Below are 16,494 nucleotides of genomic sequence, written 5' to 3'. Positions count from 1 at the left end.
AAATCAGATTTCCTTTTCAATTGAGACTAGAACGACGGGGATAGGTGGAGAAAACAAAGTTCGGCAGATGTTCTCTTGTTGTAGATGTTGAAGATTCCCAAATTGTTAAATATAACCCGCACCCGTATATATCTTCCACGAATACAATAGTTGATTTTTCGAACCAAGGAATATTTTTCATCGTATTTTGCGCAAAAGCTCGACGATATAACACATACGAGTACGAATCTTATCCTCCACTTTGATCCATCGCACTTCTTTTTCTTTGTAATATGTAATATTGTTTTTTTTTTTTCCTTTGCTTTGCTTAACTTTTTCGCGCAAATTTTATTTACACGTCAAACACGTTCCACTTGAGGTAACCATAACCGTTCGTTGCAAGAAAAACACGAGTTATCGTTGCAATCGCATCGACTGATTCATCGATAAGAGAAGAACTTCTTTCACTTTTTGTAATATTACGACATTACCACGCACGCAAATATATACCTCTTCTTCGAAAGAAATATTTTTGTTCGATTTAAAACTTCGTTTGAAAAGATTCGAACGAATGAACGAACGAACGAACGAACGAACCAATTATCTATATCCTAAGAGAAAATATCGGTCGAGTGTCAAGTGAGTTCGTGAAGCTCGTTCTTTCCGTCTCTGTCTTTCTCAAAGCAGTCAAATCTCCCGCCTTATCGTACACATGTGTACGCATTTAAACGATAAATCCCTTCTCTTTCTTTCAATGCCACCAGAACTTTAATCGCAAGAAACACGTCATGGAAATTCGTCTTACGTCGTTAAACGCAAATAATTTAACGATTATTCGGAAAAAAAATTCAATATAAATTTGGTTGCAATAGTGTAAACTGTTAGAAAAAAATCAAAACTGTGACGATGAAGAAGAAGAAGAAGAAAAGACGTTTGAAATAAAATCGATCAACAACGTTTCTCGAGGAATCCACTTTTCTTCGAGTACGGTCTCCCCTGTTGGAAGTTGGTAGAAAAAAAGGGGGACATGGAGGGACCCAAACGTTGATGATTTAAACTGGTAGGCCCTTTAAATCTCGATGGCGTTATGGTTGGTATTTTTTGTTCACTGGATAACGATCATCCTAGAAACGTCTATACCGGTTTTCCTCGATCTTCTATCAACGGAGTCAGTAGTCGACTGCGATAGAAAGGAAACTTGCATATAGCTTTCTACCAAGTCAGATGTAACAACTTCCTCGTGTAATCAATTACACTCAATTAAAGTAAACTTCTGACGGGTCTAATCAATTACGTTCGATTCAAAAGTGCATTACCACAAGCACAAGCACAACCACTACCAGCACTATTACCATCACCGTTTAGAAGATTCGATAAGTTTGCGTTAACGCTAATGCAATTTAAAAATTCAATCTTGGATCCACGAATAAACTTTTGATTATTTGAAATAGGAGAAGAAAGTAAAATCTCGACAGAGCAGATGATTTCGCGGCAAAATCTGATCGTCGACTGGCGCAGATGTTGCTCATCCGGGTAGTTTGAAGTCAAGGGATCCTTGGGGCGCACCTTTGTATCGGACTCCGACCGAAAAGCCTGCCCCTGTATTCAGGTGAAGCAGAACGGCGGCTTACCCCTTGGTCCCTCTTCTCGTCTCAGAGCCCTTCGTCTACGTCTCCTTCTTCTGTTTCTTCTCTTTTTCTTCTTCTTCCTCTTCTTCTTCTTTTAGGTCTCTTTTTACCACCACCAAAGCGTGTTGTTCACGTTCGCACCATCACCATCAGCAACAGCAGCAGCAGCAGCAGCAGCAACACCGGGTAGGTAAGAAGGACAAAAACGTCTTCGAGGGGTTCTCACAAGCGACCGTCCCATCAAATTTTACCTTCCCCGAATCAAAATACTCTCCAACGTTTCTCATATTCTTTTGTGTTTCAATACATTTTGTCTTTTTGTTTTTCTTTGATTTCATTTATCATTGCATCGTGTCTCTTTGGAAAATCAATTTGAACGTATTGGGATTGCGCCTGATTCGATTATCTAACTCGCGATACGCGTATACGTGTTTTCGTATGTGTACACGCTCGCGCATTAGTGTTTAACATACGAAGTTTACAAAAGAAAACTATCACGTGGGATTTGAGAACACCTGCCGGTTAAACGAAGAGACCGGATCGATATTTTCCGTATTGCGTCGTCTGCTTTTGCATTCAAGCCGAGTATACGTGCGAGTACGCGATAAAATCGCAGCAGGTAGATAAAGTCGAAGGGAGACCCTTTTCGAACGCGCCTACTATTACTACTACTACTAGTACTACTACTACTACTACTACTACTGCTTTTATATATTTATCACGTAGTACTTATCGTCACGTGTATCCACTTTCTAACTCTCTAACTTTCGACGATTTACGATAATTCGATTCGAATCCTACGAATTTTCAATTCAATTTATCGTTCATGATCCTTCTTGTTAGAGTTAACTTCAATGAAATTCAAGTTTGCCGCGTATTTTGCCGTAGAGTAATAGATGCCTACCTTGCCGACCGAACCTTAACGCGGGAAATCTTACTTCTCGTTACGAACTTGATTTTTAATATTCAATACTAATTCGTATTAGGTTTGTAAAAATGAAACTTAATAATATACGAAACACTTACGACGATTCTATTTGGCGTAACATCCAAGAGCCGTCCTCCGAGTACCGGTGTTGCCGGTGCACTTCCTCTTCGGCAAGCTTTCTCATACGACGTATCTGAAAACAAAAAAAAATAAAAAAAAATAAAATCAATAAATTAATCCAACGTACGACCGTTCGTGCAATACGTTATTCCTTTTAACAAAACTACAAACGATTCCAATTTCTTACAATGCATATATCGTTAAAGAACATGGTATAAAGGATAAATGTAAAAGTATGAAGGGCGTAATTAACGCCCTTAGAAGAAAAGAAGGAACCCAGGGGGGGGGAACTCCTCCCTCTTTTTTCTTCGTCGACTTGGTACACACCCTCCTTTCTCTCATTTTCTGTTTACGGTCAGCGGTTAAATGCTTCGTTCGTACAAGAGTCTCGAGTTACTAGTCTTTAAAGTTCCTCCCCACCTTCCTCATTTACCACGCGATTCTCTTTCTTTACATGTACTCTATTTTACATCCCATGTGTATGTGGAGTAATTTTTTCAACGAGTTTTACAAATCATATTTTCATTCGAACATGTAATACGTGTAGTATACATTATTACAGATTCAAGTAAGAAATGTTATTAACGTTTTAGAAATTAGAACATACGAATTAGTTCAATCATAAAATGCATCAATAAACTGGAAATGATCGACGGATCGAAATTGAAATACATTTGACCCACCATTGCGTTGTAACATGGCGCATTGAAAATTTTTCAAATACCAGGAAAAACATCGAGACGACGTAGTTGGTATATCCGTTTGCTTGCATGCCGGATTAAATCACTCGTGACTAGACCTTCTCTCTCTCTCTCTCTCTCTCTCTCTCTCTCTCTCTCTATCTATCTATCTTTTATTGAGACGTTAATCCACAACTGATGACTCCTGGAATCCTACCGATACGACGAAAGGATAAAGACGGAGACTCCCTCTCTCTCTCTCTCTCTCTCTCTCTCTCTCTCTCTCTCTCTCTCTCTCCTCGTGCTTTCCCACATTTTTTTTCTATTTTTTTTTTCTCTCTCTCTCTCTCGATGGAATCGAGTTTCCAAGAATCCAAACGATCACCGGTCAGTTGAATTCAACGATCGGTAATGGATTACAACACCCGTTACGAGGCAGCAACAGCAGCAGCAAACATATATTCGATGTAGTAAGCCTTCACAGAACAGAGAGACGAAGAAATTCTTCTAAAATCCGGTTTGTGCTATCGATGTATCGCGATAATCAAATATTTATACAAATTGATTAGAAATATGATTAAGCACGATAAAATAAGGCGAGATGATAAGCCTAAAGAAATACGATAGTTTATGGGGGAGGGGAGGGGAGGGGGATGAAACCGGTAGAAAGAGAAAGAAAAGCTTTTGTCAAGAAGAGCCTTGTTATTCGTAGAAATCATTCGAAGTACAACTTCATTCTTGCATCTTTAATTGGAAAGGCAAAGAAAAGGATATCAGGAGCAGCATAGGTTGTTCCCCTGCCCCCCCCTCCCTCCCATCCTTCTTCCCTCCCTCCCTCACTAGTCGAAACTCGGGATCGGTCTCCTATACCGTCGCGGGGGCCGCAGCTGCTACTTCGAAGACTCGTCTCGGAGTCCTGCAGCGAGAAAAACACGATCCTTTGTGGCGTTTCAAACCGGAGAAAGAGAAACAGAGAGAAGGAAAGAGAGGAAGAGAGAAGAGGGAGGCTCATACATATACAATAATGAGAGAGTTTCGTTCTCGGTTGGAATAGAAATCAATTGAAATTGAAACGAAATGAGACGAAGGACTACTACTTTCAGTGTTTTTTTTTTTATTTTTAACTTTTTTTTTTCAGTTTACCCTTTCTTTCTTTCTTTATTCAACGACACACTACTCCTCCACGCCTCTAAGTTACCCTTACACTGCTACAACAAACAAATGTCTCGATGACGTTTGTTCTCTTAACGATCCCAATATACGTAACACGACGGTTATATATTAATGATCGGTACACGGTCGGGGTCCTCTCTCTCTCTCTCTCTCTCTCTCTACATTTGCTAAACCCTTTTATTCTCTTTCTGTCGAAACGAAGAGCCACACGATAAAGACGTATTAGTAACAAACAGTTGGCAATATTTCTACTACAACTACAATAATACACGACGGTAGTAATAATAATTGATCTTTCTCTTCCTCTTCCTCTTCCTCTTCCTCCATCATTCCGACTGCGCGTTTCCGTTTTACTATTATTGATATATCGTACACTTCAAAGGCGTGCACGTGCCTACTTCTACCTACTACCGGGTATGATATCAAATCCGTTCCTAGTAGTAGTAGTAGTAGTAAAACGATGTTTAGAAGGGCGTGGAACCGACAATCATTTTTCATCGTTCGTTGGAACCCTTTACAACAAATAGTTACATATCTGACAACAACTTCATGATAGTCTTCGCAAATTGATACATTTAAAAAGGGGACCCAGTTTTGCGATTGATATCTGAAATATCTTTCATTTATTATGTTTGTTCGGACAATGGTGAAAAAGAAATAATCATTTAACCAACGCAGGACGTTGTTGGAAGATTACAGACGACGTTTTCAAAGCTAAACGAATTGCAAGTATCATATTCAGTACAATACATATATATATGTGTGTGCTGTTTGTAAGGTCAACCTCTTGCATTCCATCGCATGATCTAATCTCAGTCAGCGCAGTTATAAACCGAGAAGATCTTAGAAATGTTCTCCTTACGTTTTGTCCAATCTCAAGTAAAAAATACATTTGTTTTTTCTTTTGTTTTATTTCTCCCCCTCCTTTATAGAACATGGAACGAGAATAGATAAAAGATAAGGAGTTGATATCGCAGAAAAAGAAAATGTGAAAAATCCCAAGCAAATAGAGATGATGATTACCCTTTCCCATTTATATTTCTTTTAGTAGTTGGATCAAAGCCAAGAATTTCTATCTTCTATTAGACTTATTGTTAGCAGGGAGTTCTTTAGAGGACAATGGCACTAAAAAGAGAAAGACGATGACGATGTTCACAGAGAGAATTTCTATTAATAGAAATCCCTTCTTCTTCTTCTTCTTATTTTAAAAGGTGTACAATTAATTAACACTTTTTGTCGATTATTACTTTTATAAAAAAAAAAAATTGAAAATATCCTGGAAATATTCTCAGAGGTGACAAAGTTCTAACGAATGATCTTAATGAACGTATAAACTATTCCTATCGTATTTGAATATTTAACAGTAATCTATCAGTGGGACGCAACCAACACCACCACCACTACTACTATGGGAATCCTCGTTGTAGAACGCAAAGTTTATATGGTTGAAATTAATCAACCCAGACACACACACACACACACATATATATTATCATAGGCGTGCCTGAGCGTGGTCATTGGCACTATATACCATACTTGCTCAACGAGAAACGGAACTTTCTCACACGGGATGAGTTGGGACACACTCTACCAGACAGCATGCACCACCTAACGGCGCAGCAGACATCATGCTACAGAGAGAAAGGGATGAAAAAGAAGAACAAGAGAAACACAACAAGACGAACGAAGTAGCTGTGGTACAAGCAGAGAGAACTTGGAAGTGGAAGAGAACCGGCAACGAACGAACCAACCAACCAACCAACCAACCTACCAACCAACCAACCAACTAAGAAGACAGAGAAATGAGTGGGAGAAATGAAAAAAGAAATGTAAGAAGAAGAAAAAGAAAAAGAAGAAGAAGAGGAAAGGAAAAGAGAAGAAAAGAAGAATAAAAGGAGGGTCGTCGGTTGGTCGTCGTCGTCGTGGCTTCCCTTCGTAGCAGGATGTGCGTATCTTCTGGTGCGTAAGGGCCTCCAGGGCATAGCGGAGTCTGCGTGCTCTGCCTCTGAATGACCATACGTCTTTTTCTCTTTCTATCTTATCTTTTACTCTCTCATCTAAACCAGGGACGTATGCTACTGGTACCTTTACTCGATCACAACCCAATGTGTGTCCTATATATATATCTCGTAATATTATCTGTAAGATGATGATCTATTACATAAAACTACATACAATATATCAAATGTAACGTGGGAAATATATTTATCAATTTATTATTTTTATTTTATGAAGTACTATTTTGTTGTTCATTTTGTTACAGTTGAGAGAAAATTAGATGCACGATTATAATCGAGACGACCAGACAGGCACATTAAAAAGTCGTTTAACGAGGATGCTGGAAAGGGGATTGGAAATAAAAATTTGACTGGAGGAATCAATTGTTCTCTCTCTCTCTCTCTCTCTCTCCCTTGTATGCAATCCCCCTTTTTGCAGTAGCACGACAGGGATATTATTCCGAAGAGAGCGGCGCGTTAGTTCAGCGAATGAAAAGATCAACGTCCATTGACTCGACTCGCTTTCTACCAGGCCGAAACACTCGCTAACCAGTCGCAATTCATCAGATTCACACGTCATTAACTCGACGATGATTTCTAATGCGATTTAAAAAAAAAAAAAAAAGAAACAAGAAAAATAGCATCGTTTAAAGTTGTCCAATACTACGACGAACAACGACGACGATGAAGAAGAAAGTTTCAAACAAGGGGGAAGGAAGGATTGAATTTAAATTTATGACATTATAATTGAGCAACATTTTGAATTTAATACTCTCTCTCTTTCGTTGATTGGGTCCGACTTATGTTAAATGTGAAATAATTGATAAACTATTTTTTTTTTTCATAATTTCTTCTTCGATCGAATTAATTACGGTTGGTGAAACAAATCGATACTAACACAATAAGTTCATATGTTAATACGGATATAGAACACACCCTGTATATATGGTTGGACCAGTCATGCAGAGATCAAGTTTGTTGCGAATACTCAACGAAGGTATCGCCATTAAAGCGATATTATTATCGAAGTCAGCCGTGAAAGCTCGGCATTATCGTCGAGCGCATCGAGCGTTCATTTTGTGCCCTCTCTCCTCTAGCAGACTTCGAACCTACACATATGTTGCTCCTATATATATATATATATATATGTATCTTGACGGCCCTTCCCACTCGTGATTTTTCTTCTGCCTCCGTAGAGGCTGGGTGCCAACGTTGGCTTAGCGAGAGAAGAGAAGAGACTCACTCGACTCTTTTTCTCTCGTTCAGATAAACGAATCCTCGTGTATTCCTAAAGACTAAATTCATGTACATTAAATGCATTCGATGCACCAGATTAAATTACCATTTAATTTAGGATCGAATTTTTATTGAATTCTTCATTTTCTAATTGTGATGTTTCATTAAATTTGTGCACGTTTTATTAAGAAAACTAATTAACCGTACGTACGTACGTACAACATGATTAATAAATCTAAAATTTAATTCGATAAAACACATTGACTACACCAATGAAAATGACATATAAAATCGTATAGTAACATTGGTCATGGATGACCCACGTGGTGGTCAACGCGTTAAGGATGTTTCAGCTGTTCGTACAACCTTTTATTGTTCAGGATAAAATTATTTATAGGTTGGTGACAAAACAGATTGGAACACGGTGGTGCACGAGATCACACGGTGTCGTCAAAAGTCCACCACCATAATGTATTTCTCTCTCCCTATCTAACCATTTTGTTCGTTCATTGTTGTCATCGTTTATTTCATGGTAAACGTCAATTCATTCTGCTATGTGTTTTTACTATATGATACACCGTACATACACGTGTAAATAGGGAAAAGAAGAAGAAGAAGAAAATGGAAAGGGGAAGGTTAGAACTTTCGTGCTCGTATTTCAATTTTCGACGTGTATTCATACTACGTGTACATATGCATGCATGCATGCATGCATGCATGTATGTATGTATGTATGCTATAGAAAGATCGTTTTTCATGTTGGCAATAAGAATGAATAAGAGACGAGACTACATTGTAAAGAGAGAACAAACGTAGCTGGTATTATTGAAGGGTCGTCAATAGGGCGTAGGCGTGAACGTTGGACTTCACTCCTCCTTTACGATAAATTTACATTTCTCTTATGTTAACATAAACCATATTCATTCTGAGATACCTCATTTTTATTATTAACCTTCTGACTCGAAAGATTTTTTTTTTTTTTTATTACCTGCTGATATATTCTATTTTTAATTAGCTTTGAACAAATTAATAAATATATGTGGTACTTACGTATTAACCTTTGCTTACACCACACTTGGTCCAAAGGACCCAAACACCTTTTCTCCAACTTGTGTCATTTATCTCAATTGTTTCAACTTTTGGTAATTTATTTTTTAAACATATTTCAATTTAATTTAAAGCTATAAAACCTAAATAGTCTTTTTAAGTAAGTATTAAAGAAGTCTCAAAAAAAATGTTGAAGTAAATCTATGCAATAGTTAATTTTTTATAACAATTTTTCTCGCCCGGGTCCAAAGGACCAAACAGATCGAACAATTTCCGAAGAAACAATTACTGAAAATGGAACAAAATTCTGGACATTTCCGTAATAGAACTAAATAGATTAGACGACATGTATGTGTGTGTGTGTGTTTTATATACTATAAAAGCTATGTTGGGTTGAACACGTTATGCAAGGAGCGTGGGATCGCAGAGAGAAAGAGAGAAGCAGAAGACACGTGGAGTAAAAATTCATAAGGGTGTGTGTGTGTGTGTGTGTATGTGCAATGAACCAGAGAACAACATGTATAGACACGTAGACAAACGTATATATATATATAAAATATATAGAAGGTATGTATAGGTAGGTTCTTAGCCGTAAGATAAGCGAAAACTCGTTCTCCGTAGTCGGTGAGAGTGTTCTTGCGGTAGAAAGGGAAGTCAGCTGGATGAGAGATTTGCAACTTAATCTCGGGTTCCAACATTATCTTGTGTCCTTTTCTCTCTCATCAAATACACTATTATTATTATTATTATTATTGCAAAAAAAAAGAACATAATATTAATTATAAAATAAAATAAAGTGGAAGAGGTTTATAAAAATTTAGCAAACGTTGCGGTGATCATCATTGAAAAATAAAAAAAAGATTCAATTTGTGGTCGAATAAAAAGGAACACGAAGAATATTGAAAAGAAAAATTGAAAGGTAAGTTCGACCTTCCCTTGAAAACGGCATTAAGGCTATTCGAGTTCTCGAAGGTATGTGTTCAGGCACTTTGTCCTAAGTATTTCCGATTGGTGGTGGTGCTGGTTGCTCTAAAAGCTTCGTTGTTGCTGTCCCCTTTCTTTCTTTCCTTCTTCCTCTCACCGGAGAACACACAGCTTCTCGAAGCTCTTTTGTAAATGGGAATTCGTTTAGAGCAAGGGTTGCTGCATTACTCTCTCTCTCTCTCTCTTTCCCTCTCTCTGTATGAATGAAGAAAAAGAAAGGAGAGTCCTTCTCGACAACCGTACGCACTCGTGTGTTGTGTTGTGCATTTGAAGCTTTCTCTCTCCTGACCACCGTTTCTACGCTCCATTAAACACGAGTCGTAAATTACGAATGAATTAGCCTTGCCAATTGAATCATTATCGTTTAAAGATGATCCATAATTTCTTCTTCTTTTTTTTTTTTTTTTTTTTTTTTTTAATCAAGATGCAAAGATGTCTTACTGAAGTATATGCGCGTGCGTGCGTACGATTTCCTTCTATTAATTATCTTTTTCATTGTTGAATTTTCAATAGAGAATGAATAAAGATGATTTCGAAATAGAATAGATAAATCTTTCAGTGTAAATCCACTTAGTTCGAATAAATAAGAAGAATAATCGGAACGCACAAGACGAAGTGATTCGGTCATCGATATAAATCTTTCGAAATTGGGTCAGTATGTAAACGTATGTGTAAGTATGTACAGATATACTATGTGGTTCGTTGGTCGTTCATATTAAAGTTAAATTCTTCGAAGGCTCACGAAACGTAAGATAGCATGTTGCTTACAAGGAAGCATTCAACTAACGAACAAAGAACTTACGAATTCTGAAGAAGGTTTTTTTTTTCAAGTGAAAACTTCTTTAGAATAATCAGGGTGATTTGAAAATTGTGAAACGGAAGAAACCGTGGAACTGATGAAACAAAAATAAATAATTAATTAATCAAATTCAATATATAAAAATTCATTGTAACAATATGTTTGTTCACTAATAATTCCAACAACTACTCAACTTATCTGAATGAAATTAATTTTATTTCACACGTGATTTTTTCAAACTTAGCACATAGCACAATTTTTATTTAGAGGTTATTTAGGTTCTGTAAGGTTCTTTCAATAGATGACACTGTATTACAAAAGCTTGGTTTTCTTTGAAGGTTTCACTTCTACCGTATGTGATCTGCACACATCTGTTTTTTCTTTTTTACGTTCTTTCGAAACGACCAAAGTACTTAATGTACTTCAGAAGACAAAAAAAAAACAGTAATAAATGGTATACTGTAGTCTATGATTTTAGGATAATTGTATTCCTCTTATGGCTTATCGAAATGATTAGAAAAAATGTATTAAAAAAAGAACACGAAGAAAAAAAAAGAGTTGGGTTTCTTATTAGTCTTTCCATTTGGACTCTCCATATATATATATATATATTTATTTCTTTATTTCTTTTCTCCATTTTCGTTTATCTCTTACTAACCATCGACATTCTGCTCCAATAAAGAAGATTATCGTGATGTTAATGAAGTATAATTAGAGCGTGCACGCTGGGCACGCGACCCTTTACCATAAACGATCATCACCAGATGCCGACTGAAGGAGGAGGAGCTTCTTTCTTTCTAAATTATTCGCGACTATGAATACTACAACTACTACTACTACTACTACTGCTATTACTACTACTACGACGACAACTACGATGACGGAAAAGGAGTAAAAGTAAAGTTTAAGTACATTAAATACAAGTTAAGTCGAGTTAAGTTTAATTCGTTTGCAGGTGGTGGTACATGCATAACGACGTCGCGTTAAAATGCAGCTGCATGTGCACGAGCACGTGACCACACTTGCGTTACGCACCGGTTATCCCAACCACCACTCCGCTAATCGTCAGAGTTACAGTTTTATACAGTCTTATATGCTACGAGAAAACTAATTATAAAGTATAATATTTTCTCTTGTAAACGAGGCGACACCAAACACGCTTTTACTTGCGACGCGAATTACACGCGCCCTCGTGTAATTTCATTTCACATTAACACACCTAATTTCAATTTGTAGCTTAACATTTTCTCTCTGTCATATATAAATCATTTTTAATTATCTATTATCATTATTATAATGAAAGAATGAAATAATTGACCGAACATTATCAAGAAAATTCCTAACAAACAAAAAAACACATCTGCGTGCAACTGTATGCACATGTTTCCATAAAAAAAAGATAAAATTGCACCTAGTAACCTTGAGCACGAACACAATGCAAGTTCTCTCTCTCTCTCTCTCTTATTTTGGAGGACTTATGAAACGTTCTACTACACAAGGAGAAGATCGTACGCATGTTGGATACATTATTACACTTGATAATGGCAATTAATCTCGTTTTTGCCGTTCCACGAGCTCGTTTACCTTCGAATCGAGCGAGGGAACTTTCTCGCTAACCGAGAGATGACTGTAATTAAAGCTTAACCATCCACCATCCCCTTTTGTCTCTCTCTCTCTCTCTCTCTCTCTCTCTTTCTTTCTCGAAACATTAATTTTCCCCTCTAAATGCTCGAGCAATAAGTCAGAGTACTCGGTAGGCTGTTGGTTGAACATGCGAGACTGAGATCATCGACACTTATGGTCATAATGCTTTCTCTCTGTCAATGTCTTATCTCTCTCTCTCTCTCTCTTTATTTCAGTCTTGAGTCTTTTAAGCTTCTCCCCTATTGAAAATAATCCTCTCTTTCCCTCTGAACCACAAATTCTCATCTGGTCTCACTAAAATACGTTTAAACGTTCCACGCGATTTCCTACGAGAAAACTATTTATCTAAACTATCTTTATTCGACGTCGTTTCTTTCGTTTATTGGAGCGAGATAAACGATAAACGAGAGATATCGATTCTCCAGGTTTGAAACGTTCCAAAAAACACACGCACACGCACAAAGCTTAGTAGCCAAGAGTGAGGACCACGAATCAAAGACCGACAATAGGAAAAACTGTATTAGCTATATTCTGTCTCATTCTCTCGTAGGCTCAATCCTATATATTTTGTCTCTTTTTCTCCTCTTATTTACTATCGTTTCCGTTTCATAGCCTCCTACCGTTCCGTTACATCGCCGTCTACTGCTTCGTTACATTTTGAAGTGAAAACTTCTTTAGAATGGGTGTGGATTTGAAAAAGTGTAACGGAGCGGTAGACGGCGGCGATGTAACGGAACGGTAGAAGGCTATGAAACGGAAACGATAGTAAATAAGAAGAGAAAATGTTATAATATTATAATAATAATATTATAAACAAATAAATCCTACAATTCTTGAAACAAAGTGTGTTTTACATATCGAATCATTTGATGAATTTGTTTTGCATCAGTGTTGTGTGAGTGAGTTGGTTGGAATGAACAAATGAAACGAAGTAGAGGAGAGGATATTGCATAACACGGAAAGGCAATTTTCAAACTCGATCAAAGTACGAACGATGATATTAAGCAGATGGCACACAGGCAAACGGAAGAGATAACCTCGATTAATTCGTGAATCTGCCCTCCAGATAACGTACTCGAACGAAAGAGAGAGAGAGAGAGAGAAAAAGCTACAACACTCGTATGTTCACGATTATTTCTTCCTCCTATATATACACGTGCGTGTGTACATACACAATATATCTCTGTCTCTCTGTAAACCGAAAGCTAAGCGGGTCCCTCGACCGATACAAAAATATCGGCCTTTGAAACGCATGTTAGCGAGAAACATCGGCATGGAGTTTATTTACAGACTCCCTTGCATCCGGAAACGATGAAATGTATTTTTGTTATATTCCAAGGAAGATTTAAGATTAGGTTCATGCACGCACACACCAAATATTCAAAAAACTTACTTCCCGGATTTCGATGAAATATTTTCTCACATGGATTGTTAACATTCCAATGTTCCTTAACAGTGAATGAAAATACGAAGAAGGTGAAGAAAATCATTCATCATTTTGGTAAAGATAAAAATGAAACGAAAAATTAATGAAGCTAATATATTGCATTGACTCATGCATCCAATCGGATGACAGTTTTTTTCTTTCTTTTTTTTTTTTTTTATCTAGGAACAAACAATAAACGTTGCATCGTTATTGAAACTTCACCTGAAAGAAAAAAAACAACTGTTCGGTCGTTCCATTAATTAATAAGAGGTCGTTCACCTCGCGAGTGAGAGACGAGAGAGAGAGAGACGGGTGAGTAACCGCGCTGATGTGTGTGCTCGGTGCTCTAATTAACTAATTAAGAACATTATCTACGCGTAAGACCACCAACCGTGAAAACGTTCGATTTGTGTATCATCGATAATGATTATCGAATTTTTTTTGTTTAATACGCTATGGCTAATGAACAGCTCCTCCATTTCTCTTCTTTTCTATTTTTTGGAATAATAAACAAATTTTCGTCACGTTTGTCACATTTGACAGATTATCACAAATCAAAGTGGACAGATATACCACTTTCAGTTCGATGATTACTAATTTTAATAATAATAAGAATACAAAAATACCAACGACCCAATCAAATTGATTTAACTCTTTGCGCCATAGAATTTCAGATAATAAAATAACCCCATGTTGCATAGAGAAATTTGATTACGTTTTAAATTAAAATTGCTACATTTTTTATTAATAAAGGTATTACATTATTATGTAATAATGTAAAAACATAACAAAAAGAGTTAATAACCAATTGTTTTACGTAAATAAGACGAAATATAAAACTTATGTGCATGCGTAACTATTGCAATAATATTTCGAGATGGGACTAAAAACATCCCACCGTCCATTACGGTGTATAAAAAAAAAAAAGGTGGAACACTTTTAATCCCTCAAAGAGTTCAAATATCAATGAATCAAAGAAGACAAGTTTCTAGTTGTAGGAGCAAAAAACAAAAAAATTACAAGACCTTGAACAAATCCTGAATGGAATAAAACAAAACCGTAAAAATAGAAAAAGAAAAAGAAGAAGAATTGAAGAGTGTTTTGTCTACGAAACGGATCTGTATTTCGATTTTGTCGTTTTGTCTCTCCCCTTAGCACTTCACTTTTTTGCTCCCTTAATCTTATCTCGAGTACTCTCTCGTTTAAAAGAGACGTATATATGCACACACACACACACAGGTAAAATACTGTTCGTGTTCACGCGAAACCCACTAAGGACCGTGTTGGGGGCTTTCGTTTTTCCACGCGAAAGGATAGCGAGAGCGCGGGAAATTCAAAGATCATGGATCTGGTTAATTTTTTAATAACGTATTCATAAATTCTCGAGTGCGTGTTTCTTGCGAACGGACGAGGGAAAGCGCGTAGATTTTCAGTAGATTTTATTTTTCCTTCTTCTTCTTCTTCTTCTTCTTTTATCAGTTTTTTATTTTAATTTCAACACGACGCCTCTCACCGCCAACACACACACACACACACACACACACACACAAGAAGACTTGCCCGACTTTCACGGAAGTTTATTTTCATTGCTAGAAATGTTGCAATCCATAAATTTATATGGCCTTAATATTATTACGAGATGCGAAATTTGTTTTTCTTATTATCCGTTGTGTCCCATATATATATCATCTCATGTCGTTTATTTACCGTTAACAAAAAAAAAAAAAAAAAAAATCCCATCAACTCGTTGAACAAACCCAATTGCGTGTCATTTTCTCTATCAGTGAAATATCGATTAATAATTTTAGTTAAACGTTAAATTACATTAGTTGTAGTAGAAGCTATTAAAAGATGTAACACGATAGGCGATAACTCTCGATTGATATTTATTAGCTCGAGGTGGCAATTTGAAGGATGAAAGGGGATTCGTTGTATCAAATTTTTCCGAAAAAGAATCTTCTTGTACCCTCTGACATTTAGCGAAAAGGTAAAAAGATATTTTAGACGGTTTTCTGACCCAGATATGGGAACGGTCGACTAGGCTTTAACGAGAAATGGCAGGAAGAACGCGATGCATACGTGATTAAACGGACTGTCCCAAGAGACATGAGTAAACCTTGCTGCTTATTCACTGGCTCGGAATAGTTTTAATTATGTATTTCGTTAAAAGAAAAAACGGGGGAAAGAAGACTGTCAAAGCACAAGAGCGAATATATCAAAAAAAATGAGTGTAAAGTAGCGGTAGCAGTAGTAGTAGTAGTAGTAGTGTAGTAGTAATAGTAACAGTAATAGCAACATGGCACAGTAGAAGGAATGATTCATGCTTCACGTTTCAGTGCAGAAAGAAAAGAAAGAAAGATGGAAAGAAGGAAGGAAGGAAGGAAGGAAGGAAAGAGAAGAAATGCGTTAGTTTTCGTGTCAGATACACGTAAGACCCACCCTATATACGCAAAGTGCACGCTCTAGTTCTTATCACCTCGGGCTTTTATACAGCATGACGCATGGAAGGGTTCCACCCCCCCTTTCTTACCAGTCTTAGAATGTCCACCAGTAACACGTTTCTATGTGAGACACGAAAGCGGAATAAGCGGAGAAAGGAAATCGAATCGAATGCTTTACTTCTAATGGTCCCCCCTCCCTCTCTCTCTCTCTCTCTCTTTCTCTCTTTCTCTATCTCTCTCAGTCACACTTGCCATTTACTCGACCTACTTCTTGCTTAAGAGTTAATTACCTAGAGAACGGTGATTACGAATCGGATTATTTTCTCACCGGAAAGATATTGATCGTTTACTCTTGTAATGATTTTTTTTTTTTTTTTAAATGAAAACAAGAAAAAAAAAAAGAGATGACTGT

At 36.9% G+C, this 16,494-nt stretch overlaps 1 protein-coding gene across 1 annotated transcript in view; it reads right to left on the bottom strand.

Annotated features, from left to right (window-relative positions):
• Window positions 1-16,494, bottom strand: part of LOC107071182 (uncharacterized) — a 33,595-nt gene that overhangs the window by 10,891 nt on the left and 6,210 nt on the right. Inside the window, 1 exon segment of the mRNA XM_015329948.2 lies at window positions 2,634-2,728. Coding sequence (XP_015185434.2) covers window positions 2,634-2,728 — 95 coding nt within the window.

This window comes from Polistes dominula, unplaced genomic scaffold (genome assembly GCF_049000335.1).
Source record: "Polistes dominula isolate Pdom_NZ unplaced genomic scaffold, Pdom_raw_medaka contig_73, whole genome shotgun sequence".
NCBI classification, from domain to species: Eukaryota; Metazoa; Arthropoda; class Insecta; order Hymenoptera; family Vespidae; genus Polistes; species Polistes dominula.
The sequence above is the reverse complement of the archived record's forward strand: the minus strand, read 5'-3'. Positions and strand labels throughout refer to the sequence as shown.